General features: G+C 38.0%; 1 protein-coding gene across 7 annotated transcripts in view; it reads left to right on the top strand.

The window, feature by feature from the left end:
- Nucleotides 1–22,756, top strand: part of LRRFIP2 (LRR binding FLII interacting protein 2) — a 68,986-nt gene that overhangs the window by 29,471 nt on the left and 16,759 nt on the right. For 4 of the 7 annotated variants that reach the window (XM_075271119.1, XM_075271117.1, XM_075271118.1 and 1 more), the window contains exons 4-5: nt 22,073–22,117; nt 22,345–22,473. In XM_075271119.1, the coding sequence (XP_075127220.1) occupies nt 22,073–22,117; nt 22,345–22,473 (174 nt within the window). Of the gene's footprint in view, nt 1–5,621; nt 5,676–6,697; nt 6,767–7,483; nt 7,535–10,710; nt 10,753–11,255; nt 11,316–13,812; nt 13,888–14,400; nt 14,449–16,187; nt 16,233–17,528; nt 17,577–17,675; nt 17,733–20,185; nt 20,249–21,314; nt 21,423–22,072; nt 22,118–22,344; nt 22,474–22,756 lie in introns of all 7 variants that reach the window. The other 3 variants (XM_075271113.1, XM_075271115.1, XM_075271112.1) reach the window with 1 other exon arrangement.

Below are 22,756 nucleotides of genomic sequence, written 5' to 3'. Positions count from 1 at the left end.
TCCTCATCGTGACCCTTAACTGGTTGAAGTGAAGTGAATTACTAACAAAATGTTCTGTGCTATTTTGTGTCTTGTGTAGTTTGGTTACAGAATTTGGGAGGGGGAAATGTATATCCTTTGACTTTTTATCCTTTTATCATTCTGTTTCCCTGCTTCCCTTCCCTTGTCCAAACTGACTTCTAGGCTCAGGCCCCACGTTTTTATTTATTTTTTTTACAGATTTTGCTGTAAGGTTTGTTTTTGGAGCCAAAGCAAAGAATGGATACAAAAGTAATGGGAGATATCCACTTCAAAAACTGCAGCAAAATCTTCAACAAAAAAAGTCGCATTTGTGGAGCATCAGCCTGAAACTGACTTTCAGGGCACATGCACACAAACATGTGATTTCTCAGTTTTCTAGCCATGTATTTTATGGCTAGCAAACTGACCCATTATATTTTAATGGCCCCATACACGTCTTTGTATAAAACCATGAGCCCGGGGTAAAACTTAGGACCGGCCCTTTATTTGTCTTTTTCCAAACTGGGCTTACTGAGGCAAATGTCGCCCATGTACCTTTTTACATCTCAGTACCTTTCCGTATATGCTCTGCAGGGTCTTAGTGCAGTTTCTAAATGAGAGTCTAATTTATAGAGCAGAGTTTTCTTCCCTTACTATATACAGTGTATGGTAGCTAGTATGGAGAGCCGCAGAATACAGACAGAAAGGACTATAAAGCGTAGAATATAAGTAATATAGTGGCCAGAAATAGTGTTGTTCCCCCATTGGACACACACTGTACCAATGCTCTATACAAAGTTTCTTATGTTTGCCTTTGGGGAAAAAAAAACTATATTGCTTTGCATCATTATAGCTTTTTTTTTTTTTTTTTGGCTTAGGTAGTTTTTCATCCGCATTATTCCTGGAAAAAACACCACCAAAGGGAAAATGCCATGAAATGTAGTTGAAAAAAAAAATTAACAGCACTTTTTTTTCCACAGTAAAAAAAAAAAAAACCACAGTTAAAAAGACCAAAACATATTTGTGTGAATGAGCCTAAAGGTCAGGTAGTCTGTAAGAGTCTAAGAGGAAGTTCTTGCAAGGTGCAGCTAAATAACCAGAAGAAGGACTGCCATTCTTCGAATAATTCTACACCGTTTAGTCATCTGAGAGGAATCCTATACTTTTACCACTGGTTGTACAATGATGCCTTTTATTATTTGTTCCTTTTCTTTATTTCAAATTGCCAAACTACAGTACAGAGTATCGGCCGGATGGAGTTGAGGTAAAAGGTCAGGAGTGTGTGGGAGGCAGGTTCCTGCAATTGCATCTGTCCCCAGCCACTCTGCGTCATGCCCAACTAAGTCGCACCCCTAAAATACCCATCAGGCAGTGCAGTAGAACACAGTGAATCGGTACATAGAAATTGGTGTAAACAATCGATACAGTGTAAAAGTTTTTGGACCTCTTGATGTTGAGGCCTTGTTTTGCTTTGAAGTGAGGATAAGGAGATTCCCACTACCATTTCTTGAGTTCTGTCTGTCGATTCAGCAACAGATGTCCCAAAGTATAGGGGCAGGTCAGCGCCAAGCTTCCAGAAGATGGTTCCTACTTGCTTTATTCTTTAAGATCTGTTTTATCACCTATGCACGAAGTTATTACAATAAGAACTGTGACGGAATATCATCCATGTATTCATCTTTTTCATGGTAGTTTATTTAGAATTATGGAGGACTAGTCATTTCTACATATGGCACATACGAAGTATAGAATCATTTTAGCTTTACTTGGCAGTGTCAAGTCCATAGGCACTTATTGTTTCTCTGCATTGTTTTCTTCTAGAAGTATATGGAATATGATGGATTATGACTTGGATATTTTTGTGTACAGTATAGCAAAAGAATCTGTATTGGCTCATGGGATTTTATTGGTTCAGTATGTTGAATTAGTATTTCAAATAGTTGTATCTATAGCCTAATGGTCGTACAGTAAAATGATTCTGTACCTTTAAGATAGCTTAAAGGTGGACGGGCTCCAAGAGCTGAAAAATCTGGTGTCAATGTATTGTTTTATATCTTCAAGAAATTTTCATTGACACTCTGTAAAGTGTGACCGTCTTAGGAATCAAATTGCTCCAGCAAACTAACTATATGATGCATTTCTATGGACAATATCAGTGAGTAAAACTCTAGATATGGCCCGAGTCTTAGTAAAGTGAACACAATTCCTTTATTGTTGCCTTCACTTACAATACATAGGGATGCTGTGTATGAATAATTTATTACATACAATATATACATTCAAATCTAATTATTCTATTTATTTAACCACCATTAACTAACACATACACAGTGTATAGAATATACCAGTAATTCCGTCTACCCATCACAGAGAGAAATAGTAAAAGCCTTGTGTTTTAACTAAGTGCAACACAGCATGCACGCAATGGTATAAGCATAGCTTTATGTATAGTTATGGTATGTTATTCTGAAAAGGTGTTATAATAAGTTCTATGTAAGTTACATTGACTGTTTAGTCTACAGAAAGTGTTACTTGCTTTGATTTATAGCGAAGCATGTGCCGACATTGTACAGAAATAACAAACTTGTAGAAACCTGAGCCGTACAATTTATGCATTACCTAGATATAGGTTATATTTATCTTGAGAACTGTTCTGAATCTTCGCATGTAGACAATCCTGTTGTGTTAGATTCTTCACATTGTGGTTAAGTGTTTGAGCCGGATTGTTCTATGTTATAAGTACGGTTTCTGAAGCGCACATTATAGATGACTGTGTTTATGCTCTGATCTTCAAAGCCATGTCCATTTTCACAAAATCCTTTATTATTCTAAATGCAAGTAAAAGTGAAGCAACTTATTCATAATTAGAAATGAATGCTTAATGTAATATTTTCTACTACTTTCTATAACTTCTACGCAGCATATTTGTCTTCACAATGAGACGTCAACGTCCAAATATTTGTTAGAACAAAATAGGGAACAAAGAAGAAAATATGACATACAGAATATACTATTTAGAATTTGTTGCTTTGGAGATTAAAAAGTTCCTCGAAGTGTTCCATGTGAATGGAATAGTGGGGTTGCCAGATAGCAGTCTCTGGCAGTCCCATAGATGTGAATGGGGTAGTACCCATGTGTGCACCACAGTACCATGTGCATAGAGCAGATAGAGGAACCTTCACGCCTCCATTTTGTGATTTCTGTCAGTTGTAGTGGATGAACCTCCAGCGATCGGATACTTATTGCCCATCCTGTGGCTATAGTGGGGCAACTACTTCACCAGTAAGTTTAAAGGCTATGGATACATTGGCTCAGATTGTTCTATTGTTCCCAAATATAATCTAAGCAGCCTATAAATAATATAACATAGTGTTTCTAATTACATACTGTCAATTTCTGACATAGATACAGTAGTTCAGTGCTTTTAGGGTGTAGAAAGGGAAAAAAGCATCCAAGTAATCAGGTTAGATCCCGCAAGCTGTCCTGTATCCGAATGTAGATGAGGAGGAAATACACACAAGTCATTCTGGATGTAGAAGAAGAACCGGTAATACAGACTGTGTATGAGTGTACAGCTTAAGGAGAGCACCTACAGGAGACTTGGAGCTGTGTAACTATAACTCCTAACCTATCATTAGGTTAGGTTCATTAATCTGCATGTATCTGTATGCAGCAAAAGAGCATAAATACAAGTACACATGTGAACCTAGCATAAGTGAGACTTGTGGACTGTAGAAGAGGAAATCCAATATTACTGATATTTAAAGGAAATGTCTCACCATTTCTATTTATACACACACACACACACACACACACATATATATATATATATATATATATATGTTTTATGGGGATGGATTTGTATAGATTCCAAGCTGGTAACCAAAACCATAGAGTGTCAGAAAAGCAAGCGTGCCGACAATGTTGATTAATAAAGCAGTAAACAGTGTGTATGCTGCTTGTGTGGAGAGGAGGCTGTCACTCCCTGTCTGGTATCTCACTGCAGGGAGAATAGTAGCTCACCGTATATAAAGAGCATTTCCACATGCACAGAACTGTTTGTTGCAGTGTGATATGTGTATGGGAGAAGTTATTATAGACACTGTTCCTAGCTATTATGAGGGGGCCGTGGTACTTGCTATTATAGGGGGTTTTGCCTAGCCGTAATGACAGAAACTGCCTAGCTATTTTGTTTGGGGCTGTCGTTAGCTATTTTGGGGTTGGTGGGATTTGGCTGACGATTATGAAGATTCCAGATCACTGAAAAAAAAACCTAAAAACCCTGTCTTGTATGTATTGAGGAGATACTAGGCCCATACAATAAAAACATCCTTTTTACGCTAATGGATTCTGTAGATGGTATGAATGGAGTCCTCTGTAGTACAATAGAGCTGTCATCTGTCATTTTAATCTCTCCTTCCTCTGCATAGGCAAACAGGTTTTTTTTTTTTTTTTATAAATATAAAAGAGGTTAACTCAAAGACGGTTAAAGAATGACTATAATCGCATGAGAATAGAATAAAATTACAAGTTTTTAATAAATGGTAAGAGATAATACTTAGCTGTGGTTACAAATGACACAATAGTTCATTGGATGGGGAGCCCCTATATATATCATGCACTGATAGACACTCATCATTCAGTGACCTCCAGAGGTGCTGGACAGCTTTCTTTCCCATAACTCCAGCTGAGACTACCAAACAATAGACCCTACAGATTTTATAGTAGCTGAGTGGTCAAACTTATGGGCTGGGTCATCGGTTTATAGCATGTCAATGTATATAACAGGAATTAGAAGAAATGCTTATCCACTGATCAGTACAGAAACATATACAGAACTACAGAGTGGTCAGTCCTATAGATGTGCAACAAGAAATACATATAGACCGATTAGTAAGACATTTACCCTTTCATATCTCATCAATAAGACACTATAACGTCCTATTACACACTGATAAGAGGATAATTCTGATACCAGCAGTGATATAAGCTGAGCTACCTGAACCGCCTGTTGTCTAATAAATCCTCTAGTGGCTAGAGGGAAAACTACAATATTCACTTTGTGTATAGATCGTAACGTGGAAAACTACAAAAATAGCATCTTGGACACAGAATTCAGACCTAGCAATGTATAACTGGGAGAGACACATAAGAAGTGTCTGCAATTAGGAGCAGGGTGCAAATTAAGGATCAGGGGTCTGATAAATGACCTGTCATTCTGTTAAGTCTCTTTGGGATCCTAACTCAGTTCACATGTGATTATTTGGGCTTCCAATAGTTAACATGGATGTCTAAGAGGGATCCACAAAGTGAGGGCTGGTTGTGAAACATGGATGATCCCTATAACACAGTAGTCTCTTTACAGAAAAGTTATACAACACTAGTGGGGGAGAGTTAGGAAACTGTCTAAAAAATACCCCCAAACCCTCTTTGTTGCCCGTAACAACAAATCATAGCACAGTTTTATTTTCCTCTTCCTTGTATATATAAGCTTGTATTATCCACCTGTTAGGTGTTCTATAGAAGCATGCAGCATGAATCTTTGGATTTCATAGAAACAGAGAATGTCTTATACTGTGATATATAACATTACTGTGTACTTTCTTTTTTCCTTCTCCCAGGAGGATTCCGACCGGGCTAGGTACTCTCACCGGTCCAGTCAGCGTCCTTATCTGGTTTGTACTTGATCTATCTTTTCTGCTTGTCAGATATTTTTCAGATTTTCATGTTTCCAGAAATGCAGGACAAATAAACAAGAAGGGTGGATTGTGAGAATGACCAGATCCTGTCTCACATTTTTTTAGGACATTCCTTTTTAATTTCACTTGACTTATTAAAACTGATGTAGTTCTGCCAACTATCCACAAAAAAATGAGTGTAACTTCATGATATTGTACCCGAATCAAGTTCATCATGTTGTTTTTGCAAATACTAGTCCCGATGGTTTGCTTAAAGGACACCCTCGATTCTCTAATCTCACTTGTATGAGAGGTTCAGAAGTAGCTGAGTAAAACTTAGCTATTTTCAGAACTCCCATATAAGTAAATTGAAGTTCTAGGACGCCTGTTCTTGAGAAGAGTGAAGCTCCCAGAGTTCTGCAAGATGTGGGACCTCCATTTTTAAGTGTCTAATATAGGAATCTCTTTAAAGGGATCCAATCATTGGAATCCCATTTTTTTTCTCCCTAGCACGTAGAAAAGCTATTCTTCTCTTATCTTTAGATGTCTACTCCGCGCTGCCGTTCGGTAGAAATCCCGATTTTCTTCTGTATGCAAAGGAGTTCTCTTCCTATTCTGCCCATTACTACGTGTTAGGGAGAAAAAATGGGATTCCAATGATTGGATCCCTTTAACGTCATATTGCTTGCATTGTTTCCATAGATCTGAAGTTGGCATTTTCTGTTTATACTCCTCTCAAATTTTGTTTCCACACATTTTATAGAATTGTACTTTATAAAATATTTCTTTAGGGTGGAAAGAAAAAGTGAAATGTTCACAAGTCACCAAATAAACCATAAACGTCCATATAACTGTTGTAAATAAATATGCCATACTGCATTCTGGTGGGCATGTAGAACCTCGCCAGAATAACTTGCACACACCTTTGTATATTGAATTGCAGGGTGTGCTGTTACTATCTGGAAACATTGTCTTTAATAACAGTGTGTATGAATTCTCTTTACCTTGCCTTTACATAGAGCTCATCTGTAGATGTGAATGGCCTAAACAAGGGCAGAGAAAGCACTTCAAGGAGGAAAGATCTTGTGGTGTGTAGCCATAGTTTGCCTAGTGTGATGTCTGGTCACTAACCTGTTAATGGATTTCTATGTGTATCTATACACACTTGAGATGTGGATTTTGCTTGGATTTTGGTGCTGCACTTGAATTAGCTGAGCAGACTCTGTCAGAATGCAAGTGGATGGAGTATATGTAAGGAAATAAAGATAAAATGTTACAAGTACTATAGCCTGGTTCTTTAATTAATAGTTGTTGAATGAGGAGTGCTGGCTGCCTTGCTACTAGAGAGTATCCGTGTCTGTTCATAGAGCTGTAGCTTGAAGTTTCTGTGACGGGATGCCATGTCTATTAGGGCTGCCTTTATAATACCTTGGCCTGGCACCACGTTATGCGGTTACCTATTCACAGCCCTATAGCTCCATCATGGTCTGCTCAGAAGTAATGAGACTTTGTCAAACACAATTTGCATGTTTGTGAATTGTAACTACTTTTTTGGTAACACATTTTTCTGTCTGTTCTGTGTATATGCTGTGTTTGCATGTGAAGTAAACTTAAGTGATAAAATGTAGAGTTCTATCGTATAGAAGTATATAGTGTAATTTGCTTTATATATAGAAATCTGATTGCTATGATGTGCTGTCCCTTGTGTAACAGACTTGTGCTTTGTCTATATATTTATACATTTTATTTCACTGTATTTATTTTTATTTTTAACCATATCTTGAATCCTGAATTGCCATATGAAGTCTGATATACTGAAAGATAGATCTTCGAAGTCAAGCCGACTTGGATCTTCTGTATGTAAACACAAGGTTTTCTGCATGGCATACATTACATTTTAATTTCTTTTGTCCTTGGCAGAGTAATGATCTTTATTGGAACATAAATGAAGCCACTTCCTTGCATATTTTATGTGGCTTAAAGTTTTGCAGCAGAGGTTAAGTGAAGCTTACTTTTACTTGACCCATCATTGGCATTTTAGGAAATGCCATTATCAGCAGTTCCCCAGGATACTTCTACTGCCCATATCACTTCCTGCACAAGCTGGCCTCATTCACTTAATAGTAAGTGGGACCTTTCCCAGAGCTTGTTTCTTGCCTTCCTGTACATCATAGTCATAATATCAGCACTCTTTACAGCACATGCTGATGGATTAAACAATACCCATTTGCTAGCTGGCTTTACCATATTAATATGTATCAACAAATTACCTATACCAACCAAAAAGGATGGCATAGTGCCATGAGGAGTAGAGCAGTGGTCTTATATGGTGCTCCATTGGTCTATATGGGACAGCTGGAGTGCTGTGCTTGACTTCTCTGCTGTGCTCTGGGAGTTCTATACATTCAACAGCATACTAGAACAGGACAGTTGTAACCAACACATCCGTACTAGGATATTCTTCAGTTCACATTGACAACTGTGATCTACAGTCCATCTATGGCAAAGACAAGGCCATGAGCCAAATCCAGCCCATGTCCATGTGTTTTCATGCCCAGTGCCACTAGGGCAAATGGTGATGCTGCATCAGGCCTACTTAAGCGGCATCACATGACATTGCTCAGTTTGTTCTGTCTATGGCCTGAAGGTCCCCAGCACTCTATAGCTCAGGAGTGCTGTGGACCTTCTGGACAAACTGCTCTAGAGGTCGCAACAGTGACAAGTGCCCTTGCATCAATGCCACTAATCTAGGGTGCGTCGCATGCCTCCTTGCTACACAACTCTCTCCTTATAGGAATAACTAGTTTAGCATTTAATCATTTACACTGTATTATTTAGACGCTAGATCAGTGGTCCCCAACCTTTTTTGTCCCAAGGACCGCTATCACTATTACTGTAATAGCTATACACAGGCAGAGTTATTACCTGGGGGGGTTCATTTTAATTGTAAAAGTGTGCTAATAGTGCCCCACCCACAGGTAATAGTCCCCCCATGGGTCATTTTATTACAGTAATAGTGCCTCTTCCACCACAGGTAATGGTCTCTCCCCCCCACACAGACAATGTGATAATGTTATTAAGTAATGTTACTACCTGTGGGTGGTATACATGCTAAGCTGGTTATTTGTGTCGCACATGCAGTGTGTAAATGGATAACAAAGTTATAAGAAAAAAATTAAGAAAAACTGTCTGTATACAGAGTATATATTTAGATCTGTTAAGAATAAAGTTTTGGAAAACGTTGAAATTGATGTAGTTTATGAGAAGCCTTGGGGGAGGGGGAAACCCCTTCAATGAATCCTATAATAGGAGCCTTTTTACTGACTCATGAGGCTGATCATGTGCAGCTTTGTGCCAGGGCTTACTCATATCCATTTGCTTCTAGTGGATGACGGATAACAGGGTGTGTCTTGGTCCTGGTTTCCTGTTCTTTAAATTTCTAGCCAGTTGTAGAATCTGTGCCAGTATTGTTAATTGGATAGACTTAGAATGCACGTAACGGCTAGATTAGAATGAGATATATAGATATAGATTGGCTGACTAGTAATGTCTTTGCTGTATCTACCGTAGTTATAGTTTTCCATAGAGTTATGGTCTCAAGTTACAATGGTTTCAGCTCGAAATTAATATTGCAACTTGAGGGACCACTGGGTTCATATATATTATTAGATTTTTATTGGATATTATTTATCTATGGACATCAGAATCTTTAACTACAGCACAGAAATCTTCATCAGCTACCCATCCACATACTGCAGTGTGTCCTGTACTGTGTGTATTGAACCTGCAGTATATCGGTTATTGCTGACCACTGTTCTCATTGAGCAACGCTTGAAGGCAGGCCCTGCCGCACAGGGATCCCAGCTTTTAGGCATGGTAAAAAGAAACTGATTTTGCCTATATTTCTCCTCTTGAGTGGCCTTAGTCACATATACAGCCTGTTCCAACAACCACATTTGTAATATGCTTTCTCACAATAAACTCAAAGCGCAGCAGTCCAGTTGTTAACCACGGGTCTAATGGCCCACACTTGCAGTACAGTAGATGCCTGTGATACTGCTATTGTTGGTCCTGTGGCTCAACCTGTGGCCGAGATGAGATTTGGAGCAGTATTATGGCTGCATTATGGCTTTGTGAATTAGCCCTTGAAAAGGTTTTCCAGGTTCACACTATTGATGGCCTATGTTTAAGACGGACAATATCAGATTGGTGTGGGTCTGACTCCTGACCCCTCTGATGTTTTGCCAGCACTATGCACTTTATTGCTTTCACTGCATGCCGTCTCTACGATAATGGCTGTGCAGGATGTTTCAGCTTTGTCCCATGTACTTGACGGATGGATAACATTTGATATGATCTAGCCAGTAAGCTGTAGTCTTTAAGGGAATATCCCATACTTAAATTCAGCCCATAATTGTTTCTTTTTGTAGTCACACTTTGTTACACCCCATTAATAGTGTTAGAATGGAGACAGCTGCTGTTTTTATTGAACAGCCTTTTAGTGCCCACCTCAATAACAGAGCGACAAGCATGCTCAATCTTGCCTCTGTCTCTGCCCCATGTAGCATGTAAAGAGATCTGTGGTGTGGGGAAATGCTGAGCAAATGCAACTACAGTAACAGTCTATGGTTGCAGAAAAATAGTTTTTTTTTGTTGTTGCAAATTTTACTGCCATTTTTAAATTATATATTAAAGATTCACTTATTTCTTCCCTTTTGCTAAATCCATTCCTGACTTTAACTCAAAAAAATGGTAGAAAATATCAGCAACAAAAAATGCGTGGCTTCAACCTTTCCCTCATCGCTTCCTCAGCACCTCCTGTGACAAGCAGAGGGGGCGCTGTGGCTGCAGAGGCAAAGAACTCCCCACTTCAGGGATCCCTCAGCATACTTGGTGGAGCAGAAAGAGAAGCAGGAGTAAGCATGTGATCATTTCAGCACATTTAAAGAGGTTTGGACACTGAAACCATATCTTCAGTTTGTGTGTGTTTATTTTATTTTATTGTTAAATCACTTTCTTATTTGGATTGCAGTACGATTTACCAAGGGATTCATCCAGGAGAAGTGTACTTTCTGTATGTAATGTGCATGGTGTGACCTTAGTCTTCAAACATTTTTCATTTTACTAACTGGCACTTCATTCACTTCTTGAATTTTGAGAAGATTGTGCCTGAAGTTTATTTTTCTTCAAATAATAAAGGAATATACATTCTTCATAAATGGAGTTTGTGTCCACCTTTTAGTTACCACAATGCTGATAAAACAGTTGTACGTATTAATATTACTTTGAAAATCACTCCTTTTATTTATTTTGCATGTGATTATAGTAGATAGTGAGTTTTCAGTGTTATAGAAAAGTAATTGTATAGGAGTTCTTAAGGGGTTTAATATTTAATATTTTCTCTGCTTTTGTGTTGCTTTTTTGTTTTACCTTTTTAGTTGCTTTTCACTCCTTTCTTAGATATATGGTGTATTTGTGCCAGTGTTGTCTGTCTCCTAATATATGGTAACATTTGTTAGTGAGGCCCAAATTCTTATTACAGTGTTCTAAGTCAGTATAAACTTATATTTTTTACAGAATCACACCTACAACTCTTATGGAAGCAAGAATAAATCTTTATCCAGTAAAGACTTACTGGTTAGTATAGAACACAATAGTGGTCATATTATCAGCACTTATTTCATTGTCATTAACCATCCCTACCCATAATTCAGTTAAACAATCACATCTTGTTAAGTAAAAGCTATGAAAAGTGATGGTAACCTATGGTCATTGTCGAGGTGTGCACTGCCAACTGCAATGGTCACAAGTTTTGTATGTAGAAGCATACACTACATCCAAATAGATGCATCATCCTCTGCTAAAGCATATATATATATATATATATATATATATATATATATATATATATATATATATATATATATATATATATATATAACTGATTTGGTTATTTTGTTTCATTCTGAGCAGTTTCATTGTAGGAAGAGCAACTCAGGGATTTCCATTTACAATTGAAAAATTGTGTTGAAACTAATCTTTGTAAGCATTAAAAGGAGTCTGTCACCAGAATCCAGCCTAGCAACCAGTCTGCTGGTAGGTCAGGGTCACCTCAAACAAACATTGCTTACTTTACCAAAATATAATTGTTCTTTGGAGCAACAAGGTTGTTCTCAATCTTCTGTCATGCACTCATTTCTGCAGTCATTTGCACATTGACAAAAACAGCGATATCTTAGCAACTGAAGCATTGATTGACATGGGGGAAAAAAATAGATTAATGCAACTAAACTATCTGTGGGGATGGGTTGGTGCCTTGGGGCTTATCCGGAAGACACTCTCACTGCATGTGACCACTGAGGTCAATCTAGTAAAGGACCCGGCGACTTATCTGAAGACGTCCCACTGATTGTCCTCAGCAGTCACATGACACAAGGACTTCTACTTCTGGACAGTAGAGTATCAGAGACAGGTGAGTATGTGTGTGTTTCACCTTCCCCTACTTCCTAATTACTGGACAACCCCTTTAAGGCGGATTACAGAAGAGAGCTGTAGCATTTGTAACTGTCTGTACACGCCAGGCAAGGACGGTGCAAAAAATTGAAATGGTGAACTAAATCTCCACTATGAGTATGAAATTCATATATGGAATCTGTATGCAGTCTGTGTTTCACAGATTCAGAACATTGAAAAAAAATTGTGGTTAATTGGTTAAAAAAAAAAAAAAAAATTTTCACATCTGGAGCTGGATCTTTTACATTTGTGCCACCCAACCTTACCCCTTTAATTCTTTACTAATAGGAGTTCGTCATCTTCTGTGCAGAATAGTAGATCTCCTGCAAGTTAACTTGAGGGAATGGAATGTTGGGACTTAATTGACCATTTTTAATGCACTAAAACCATAAACAAATTGTTTGCATGTAGCCTTAAAATGGGATGTTAAAAACTAGAATATGAGAGAAAATGGCTGGTTTAGAATTATAACTGTAATATGAATAATTCTGTTAGTCTTTGCTTCTAGAGAGAGGCAAATAGTTCGGCACTTGACATGTTGCTAATTTTAATGGCTGATATATTTTTATATGAAGATGCTATGTTTTGCATCCACTTGAAGGTCAGGCACATAAAACTATGGCATAAGCAAAGGTGTAGCAAGGGGTTCAAGATGGAGGGGGGTCAAACACATCTGAGTGCACCTCTTGACCAGGTATACAGTAACCTAAAGTGGTAGATATTGGCTCTACACAAGGCTCTGCTAGCAATTTAACTTAATACAGTGCAGGGAAACATATAGTGACTTACAGATAACATCTCTGACTGTAATCCTTCACAAATCCTGTCTCTTCAATGTGGACCGGACTGCCATCACCACTTCTTCCAGCTGATGTAAAATTTGATAAAGACTTCTTTGGCTTAACGCCACATCCTGCCGCTAACCCCAATTATAATATAATATATTCTGGAAATTTATAATACCCCATAGTGCATTTTTAAATTAATTCCTCTGTATACACCATCACATTTAATAGTGCCCCGATTGTGCTCCCTTATAAATAGTACTCACTTTGTGCAACCTTATTAAAAATGACCCCTAGTTAATGAGGTTTTCCAGTTTTTATTTGTTAATTATTAACCTTAGAAATACAATAAAAGATCGGTGGAAGTCCTGCACCTTGTTCGAAGGGGAGAGTTCTATGACACCTTCATATGTTTTATATTACAATACAATGTGACTACAGCCTTGCCCCATAGAAGTGAATGTGACAGGGCTGTAATTGCAAAAAAATACTTTCCAGTTGTGTTCGCTACAGCTCTCTCTTGTTCTGAGAACTGCAGACATCACTATGAGATGCTTGAGTAGTGGAGCAGGAAGCCAAATGCTTCTTTCTTCACCATTCTATTCAATTGCATCTTTGTACTGCTAATACAGCTATAGTTGTGTTTGTGGCAGTCCCTGTTGGGCCCCACAAGGTCAGTGGGCCCAACACCACAGCTCTCTCTAGTTACACCTCTGGATAACTGCATTTCCATTTTTATATGTCTTATCTGTCCAATGCTGTATAGAAAGTACCTAGTTTCTACTGAATAAGGAAATGCTTTCCTTGGTGTTAATGTGTCTTTTTGCCTCTTACAGAGTGGACTTTATCATGATCAGAGAAGCTATAGTAGCCTTAAATATAGCAAACCCATCTCTACCTACCATACACGGGTCTGTTATTCAGTACTTGTTTGTTGTACTTCACGTGTGCAGTGACTACTAAGGTTCACTAAAAGTTATGGTTAGAGCGTGGCATGTGAGATTAAGCAATGTAAGCCTATAGATAGGAGCTTCTGTTTCCATACAAGGCCTGCAGATGTGAAAGCAGATGTTAATGCCGGAGGAAGTTTTTTACAGCCAGATGACTGGAAACAGGAAACTCTGACATTGCTTCTCCTTAAAGTCAGACTGGTTCATATAACAGATTCTTGCAAAACATGTTGGTTCCAGTGATGGCACGCATCCGATAACGGAAACTACTAGCAGACCAGTTACTTGTACATGTTTGCCTGCCAATCATTTCTGTTCTATATGAAACTAATACACTGGTAACTAACCCTCCTTCTAACTCGGTGTGTCACATACAAGTCACCAATGTATTAGAATATAGAGTGTGAAGGTGTGGCATGCCATGTTGCTGTTAAAATCCTTTGATATATCCTTTAACTATCTCTCCCCATGTAGTCGTCTTCACTGTACAGTGACCCTCTGGCCACTTCTAGGAGTTCCAGGGTTAGTATCATGCTTGTTATGAAATACAAAATTCCAGTTTGAGATGGACTTATTCCATATAATACAGAATCTATATTCATCAAACAATTTTATTATGGCATTTTAATAAGATTGTGATATGTGTATAATTAGTAAAGCTTTGTAAGAGAATTAAATGCTATATACTTTAAATATTTACGGTGCCTTACATTTCTCATTGACTGCTAGGATTTCCATTCATCCAGTTCCTCCATTCCTATGAGAGAGCTGGCCATGGCCATCCTTGGTTGTTTTACTGTACATCTCCCATAGATGAGCCTAGCTTAGGCTTGATTCACATCAGTGTTCGGGTTTCCGTTTGGAGGGGTCTGCTTAGGGACCCCCGACGGAAACCTAATCTGCATAAAAAATAGTTATCTTAGGAAACCTGTGGATCCCATAGACTATAATGGGGTCTCTGGTTTTTGCTTGATTTCCCCACAAAAAAATGCTTTTTGCATGTGTACCGGGGAACAGATTGACCTGAACGCAGATGTGAACCAAGCCTAAGCTGTGCTCCTGTAAAATAGTTTTTTTCATCCTTCAGTGTTAAAGACTGTATTTCATAGAAAGCAAATGAGATGACTAAAATGACTTTAGAAACACAGAGTCAGCCATGCACACACATTATGATGCTTTGCTGAGATTTCTCTGCGCAGATGGCTCTGTACACTGCAGTAGTCAAGCAGCAGTATTGCTGCTCAGCCCCCATTCACTTGAATTGGAATTAAATGGCAGTAACCTATTGCACAGTTGCCATTACACAGTGTAGAGCGCTGTCTGCTTCAGACTTTATGCACGGTTCAGATCTGACAGTGGCAGCGGCTGTTTGGTGGGAGTGATGGGTGTAACTGATCCGACTGATCCTCACTGATCTGACATTCATTTCCTAGTTTTAGGACAAACCCTTTAAATGATTCTTCTTTCTTCAGAGAAACTATTATAGTGCAAAGCTTTACAATATAATCATTTTTCTAATGATTGTATTAAGGGATTTAGTATTTGTATGATAAGTCTGTACTTAACACCTTGCTCTTCTGCCGTGGCGACCATATTGAGTTCGGGAGACGGATTCCATAGCACTGGCTCACCAACCAGTCATGGTTGCTAAGGCAGCAGGGCAGGTCATTTTTGGACCCCCAACTACCACCTACAGCACACACATCCAATGTAGCACATTAAAATCATGTCACTCAATCCCAAACCAGAACCTTTTTAAAAAGTCATCTCTGTGTGTGCATTGGGCGGCACCTAGGGATTCCTAGTCACTGTCCTGGATGGTTATTCTGCACTCAAGCATTCCTACAAGGTGTTCCCCGTCAACCAGCCCCTTCCTATTTCCTTAGGTGAACCTAAAATCCAACCTCTGCCTAAAGTCCTCGGGGCTTCTTGTTTCTTTATACTGTATATGTGCATACCTCACAATGCACATCACTTGCTCATTTTGGCATCACTTTTGTGACTCAGTGACATGAGTCTAAAGTGCTACACTGGGTGCATTTGTTGGTGGTGGTTGTGGGGGTGGATTAGTCCTAAAATGATCTGTGAGGTTCCCTTTAAATACTAAGTCTTCTAATATAGTCATTCAGGAAAACTATTCTAGTGTCCTGCTCTTTAATCATTTTATGATGAAAATGAAGGAACACTTAAATAGCAAATAAGTTATTAGTCATAAAATGACAGAAGACTTGGACGCTTAATACTAAATGTTTTGTTTTCAGACTTCTCCAAAGCTAAGCACTACTTTAGCTCGAAGTGCCAGCTCGGTTCGTATTTGCAGTCTGTTTGAGCCACTGTTCTGCTTTGTCTGTATGATCTGCTGTGAAATGTAAAATGAACTTCGCTTATTTGCAGGAAAATATTTTGGCTTCATGGGTACTGAGTTTATTGACATTTTATTGACTTTGTAATATATCTTAGTAAAAGAAATCTGTTTCCTTCTCCATTTATCAGATTGAGTTGTATCTACATATTATTCTATGGTGACAAACAGTCTAGAAATACAAATAAAAGCAGCTGCTTCACTTTGTTACACTAGATTCACACTCGCGCCTCGTATCTGTTTAACAAAACAAAATAGTACTACAAGGATTCCACACAGCAGATAACCAAATCAGTCAACGGATTTGTCTGTTTTTGACCAATCCGTTTCGTTTTTCTTTTTCCTCTTACTCATTTCTTCATTCTGAGCATGTGCAGCAAGAAAGATGAATTGCAAAATGAATACAATCTGATTACTATCCATGTGTAATCCACTTTCCAAAGACCTCCGTTGTTTTCTGATTTTTTTTTTTTTTTTTTTTTTTATTAAATGGTGATATCCTTAGTTTTTGAACAGAGAAAAAGTCCTGCAAGTCGTCTTTTTTTTTTTTTTTCCTTCGGCCCCAAAAGATTGGATACCAGACAGAAATACTCCAAACGCACACCTGCAGATGGTTACTACAACCCACTGAAATCAATGGGTGATAAAAAGAACCCTTCAAATATCACGTGTGAAGCCTGTCTTATTCTATGAGTCAGGTAGTTCTATTAACATTGCTGGGCTTCAAGATAAGTGTTCACTGCATAGAATGGGGCAATAAACACGCAAAGTGAAGATAAAGAGCAGACTAATAGGTAGATACAGACACCGTTTTCTTTAATAAGGTATATTACAAAGTTTCTTCTATTTACCTATTTATTTATGAAAAGTGGTTTGGTATTTGCAAGTATGCTTCAGGCTGTCTTTGTATTGCTACTTTATTTAGTAAAATGTTTCTTGTGCATTACCTTAAACTGGGCATTGACTGATCAGCAGGTAAAGTAATTGCTAGACGGCCTCGTGCTTAAGTCATAAAAAGCATGTCTTGGAGGTGGCTTTGCACATGGCTTAGGCAACTTGAACAACGATGAAGATTAAATCACAGCTTTCAAGATTGAAGTCTTATGATCGCTATGAGGAATGGATTTTTGTTGATATAGATAGATTGTATATACACAGGGTTTAGAGTCCTATAGATAGATTACATAAAATTGACCATGAGATTATAGCGGACCTCTTCCTCCTATATTTCCTTTCTTAGACTTCACTGTATGAAGATGGCTTCCGTAACTCATACACATCCCGAACTGTGAGTCTCGGCTTTCTTAGCTTGTATTCTTTTTGCAAGATCTTGAGCATATCTGGTCTTCATCTATTAATTCTATTTCTTTTCTGCCATGATCACCAGCCGTCTGAGTATAGCTACAGTTCTTCCAGAGCTAGCTCTACAAGAAGCAGTCCTGTGGTGAGAGCTCCTGATGCATGGGTGTTTGCACAGTCCGAGCTGTTCTACAAATATTCATTTACTATGTGAGATCACCAAAACAGTAGAAGTTTCTTATTGGAAACATATTTAAGGCTCATAGCCCATGTGTGGGAATGCAGCTATTTTTTGTTGCAGATTTTGCTGCGGTTTTTTTTTTTCTTTAGCCAAAATCAGGAGTGGATTGAGCAGATGGTACAAGTGTAACTTCTTTTACATTTCCCACTCTGTTTGCAGCTATTCTTGGCTTTGGCTCAAAAAACTACAGCAAAATCTTCACCAAAAGATGCTGCGTATCTGCAGTGTGGGGCCTCAAATATTCTTGTGGGTAGATTTTGCCTTGAAACACTTTTGATGTGATCTGTCAGAACATCCACCTAATGTACCCAGTCCTGGTGGTTATATGTACTCCGATAACTAGATCTTCTTATCCATAGGTGTGATTTCTGTTGTAAGGGTCCGACAGTAAGAATCTGCATACTACAGGCGGCTTCTCACCAGCACTGGACACATAAGGTGGACATTTTATGAGGGGGGGGGGGGCACCATCTCAAGTATGTAACAGCCAATGTCTAATTGTAGGAACATCTTTAATAAATAAGTCCAATGGGAAAATGGCTGTTTTGTGTGATCTAATAGTAAATTAACATTTAGTCATAGGACACCCCCTTCAAACGAATGGCCTTGGGCTTGAATTACTAACTTCTCTGTATATCTGTGATGCCTTATACAATCTAAAAAAGTGAAGTTACGGACTTTAAATGATCAAATCAATATCAATAACTTTTTATATTTGTGAACAATTTGCACTAATGGTTTTTTGATTGTAACAGTTATTGTACAGTTTCTACCCGATTGACCCAAAGCATTTATATAACCCCACATAGACAAATTTACAATTTAAGGAAGTTTAAATTTTCTAACAATTTAGTTTTACTTTAGTGTTTTTCCTATGGTATTCTGTGATGTCTTGGTGATTGTCTGTGGTTACATCTCTGTCACTTCTGCCTGGCTAGGGAGCATGTAGATGCCATACATGGTATTTTTGGTGAATAGTGATGCTTGCTCACAGATTAATCTTTTAATTGGGTTGTCAAGTTTCATCCAATGAATGTTATGGTTTGCATAATGGGAAGCTGTACAATATACTTTTATGTATCGATTCCTTGCGGTTTTCTAGGTCTCTGCTTGTTGTCATTTTTTGTTTACTTCTAGTGGATGAAACTCAGTCCATGGTCATGTGACGGACACACAGGTGCGCGGCTCGTTACATGACAGAGCTCTGACAATTGTGCTGTGACGAGCCGTGCACCTGTCAGTCCATCACATGACCGTGGACTGGAAGCAAACAAGGAATGGCAGAGATTTACAAAGCCTTTAAGAGGACTTTCACATGTGTTTTTGCCATATTTGCAAAGAATTTCATGAAAATTGCTGTAAAAAATTGACATTACTATAATGTGTATAAACTCATTGGCAAAAAAAAAAAAAGTGCACCCAGATGGAAGACATTTTGCCCAGTTGTCAGACTTTAAAGAGTGGCGCATCATCATGCTGAGGATACTTGTTTTAACAAATTACCCGCCATCTAGACCTTTGTGACCTAGGTGTTAGGAGGTGTTGGGAGCAGTGGTAATGTGAAGGTGCGTACACGTGTCAAGCAGGCTCCAGACAGACAACAGTGGAGGGATGCTAACAGATCAGTAGTATGTGCAGGACAGCCTGTGGCCACATGTATTGACTGTCATGGCAGGGCTCAAACTTGTATTTTTAGCAGAATAATGCTCGCTGACACACAGCAAAGATTTTCCCAGAAATGTCTACACCAGAATGCAACACTTCCTCCGCCTGCACATTTACTAGATTGATCACCAATTGATTATTTATGGGACCTCCTAGGATGCCAGATTTGGCAACCTGTGAGCTCTACCAGCCCAGCTGCAGGATACCATACCATACTTGCGTGCGTCCATGCCCAACCCTATCTTGTCTTGTATCCAGGCTAGAGGTGGTTCAATTGGATACTGTAGTCTTTCAATTGTACAGTTTTCTCCAATAAACATATCCTTTTGCTCTTACAGTGTTATAATTTACATATATCATCATTGCTTTCACATGTATCAATTTGCACTCAATTCCAACAACTCTTTGATAGATATATATATATATATATATATATATATATATATATATATATATATATTAATTTTATTTTTTTTTGTCAATGAGAGATCTGTTTTTCTATCACAGATGCACTATACACTTTGAGCTAGATTTATACAGTTTACATCAAAAATCAGTGGAAGAATTTTCATCTCTCATTGTTAATGCTGAGCCTGGTGCAGGAGTTTGGATGTTTGCTTGTAATAACTTGTAGAAAGCCAGGGACATCTTGGCCTGTTGGTATAACATTTCATGATCTGCCTTCTCTGTAGTGTACTGATGATGAGGGATCCATGTCTTCTTATAGTGCTGGACGGGGGCGAAGGGATAGTGTGGTGAGCTCTGTTGCATGCTTGTGTTTTGTCACACTTTGTTCAGTTATAGCTGAGTTCACGTGACACGGAGTGAAGAGGGATGGGAGGTAGTCTTCTGCCTCTCCACTTTTCAGCTCTGTGCTTCATCTTTGGCTTTTCTTGTCGATTAGCCTTAGGCAATATGGCACTCTTCAGCACCATATTATTCTCCAGCATCCTGAAAAATGAAGTTTCTAGCGTTGCCTCCCATTGAAAACCATGGGATGTAGTTTCTGGACAGAATTTGGAGCTGATTTTAAAGCAAATTCTGTCTCAAAATCAGTTGTGTGAAATTACCCTTTATGGTTGCTAAATGTAAAAGAGAATTATATGTGAGTTCATTTTATCTGATATTTGTAATTCGACTAATTTCTACTTTTGTGTCATTATCAGTAATGTAAACAGCCACAGTTGAGTTCTGTTTGTCATGTGATATTTACTGCAACCATATTATATAGGTTAAATGAATTGCGTCTTAAACAACTTAAAAGGAATGTGTCCTATTTTTAAGAACAAGTTTTCATGTTAAACATATTTTTTTAAGAAGTTCTGTGTCCATATCTATATTTGAGAAAATACTATGTTTTGCAATTTTTACTCTGGCAACTAAGCCTAATAATAAGCTGACACTTGCTAATACTCCAGGGGTTTTCTTTGCTGCAGCGAGCTCGTTTATGTCACAGGTTTACAGTAGAAATTGACCTCTCTATAGATATCTTGCATCCAATACTCCTACTCCCTACCCATAGACCTCACTGAGTTGCCTGCAGACTGTTGACTGATGTAAAGCGTATTGCTAAATGCTGTTAACAGCGCTGAAGAGAGGCTCTGAAGATGACCGCCCCTGTAATCATGTACAGAAAATAGAATGAAAGCATCTACAATTAGGAGATAAAGACCACTTAGAAAAGGGATATATTTTACTATCTGGTTTGAATAAATTGAAATTGAACTGATTACAGAGTTATAATATAGACAACTTTATACTGAATATTTCTGATCTATGAGATTCTCCTGAGTGTTTTTATTTTTCCTACATGTCTTTAAGTTATCAGACTTTTCTGACCAAAGCGAATCTGCAGCAGATTATTTTAGTCGCTCCAATCGTAGGGGAAGTATTGTGTCTGATGATATCAGCATCCCCGATCTCAATAATGTGAGTTGCGATGCATGTTTCAGAAACTGCAGTGTGTTTTGAAGGGCATTTCCCTATCACCACCTAACCCAATGTGACACTGGAGTTTGGTAATACTGCGTTCCGTGTGGATAATATGATCATTTATTATTTTTGTGGTGGTAAATGTGCGTGCAAATAGCTAACATTAAAAGTATCACTTGAAGAATATCAGTGTATGTATAAAAATAATATACTGTGAGTATAGCTGCATGTCAAACATTTCTACTAGTGACTGCATTCTATTATAGTGTACTAATAATGGGCAGTAATAAGTATATGAGCATGATTGGATCTAACCTAGAATATTTAGCACTGGACCAACTGAGGTGAATGAGTATATGTCATCATGAGAATTCTTGTGACTGTAACAAAGGTAGGTTTGTGCCCTCAGGCTTGACGTTCCATTACGATGGATAACTATAGTGTGTGCATATGAACAGAATGTACTCTTTACTAAAATAACAACAATTTTCTAATCCTACAGGTTACTGTGGGGCATGACATGGAATATATTTTACCTTATTTTAACTTCTGTTATTATTAATAGCATCTGCTTTATCTGCGTTCTACCTAAAGACCAGGTTTTAAATGATACATTGGTTTATTTTGTGCTTTCTCTGTTTTTACAGCTGGATGAGAAGAGTGACAAGCAATACTCTGAAGGTTGTTCCAGGGTAGGTACAATTTATATGGCATTTATATAGCATGTAGAACTCTTCCCAACAACGCATCAATAAAAATGAACTGGATCAACCATTTAACCCAGGGTTTTACCCTAAAATCTGTGTAAATAAGTTGTGGGCAGCTGTTTTACATTTACTGTGCTCTCACATATTTGTATGTATATTCTGCATTGAATATTCTGTATATACCTATATATCTGATTCTTTTGTTTATAAAGCCATCGTCTCGTAATGCAACCTCTGGGCTTCCTGGAACCTTTACACCCCTAAGTGGATCATCTTCTCGAAGAGGCAGTGGAGATGCAAGTAACTTAATAGATCCAGATGCTTCTCTGAGTGAATTACGGGTAAGAAATTTCAAGAACATGGACCTTCCTGATCAACCAGCTAGAGATGTTTACCCCAGAACTCGGAAAAGGCTCTGGACATACAGTATTTCTTGTTAAGTCAGAGACCTTGGTTTATAGACTCTTAGTTTATTGTAATCCAAGATGAACAATTAGAATATATATATATATATATATATATATATATATATATATATATATATATATATATATAATAAAATGTATGTATATATTGTGGAATTCTATTGAATCTTGTTGGGGTTTCTTTTCTATTATTTTATAT

The sequence above is a fragment of the Leptodactylus fuscus genome, chromosome 4 (assembly GCF_031893055.1).
Source record: "Leptodactylus fuscus isolate aLepFus1 chromosome 4, aLepFus1.hap2, whole genome shotgun sequence".
In the NCBI taxonomy this organism is placed as follows: Eukaryota; Metazoa; Chordata; class Amphibia; order Anura; family Leptodactylidae; genus Leptodactylus; species Leptodactylus fuscus.
Note: the sequence above shows the minus strand (reverse complement) of the source record. Positions and strands in the feature narration are given on the sequence as shown.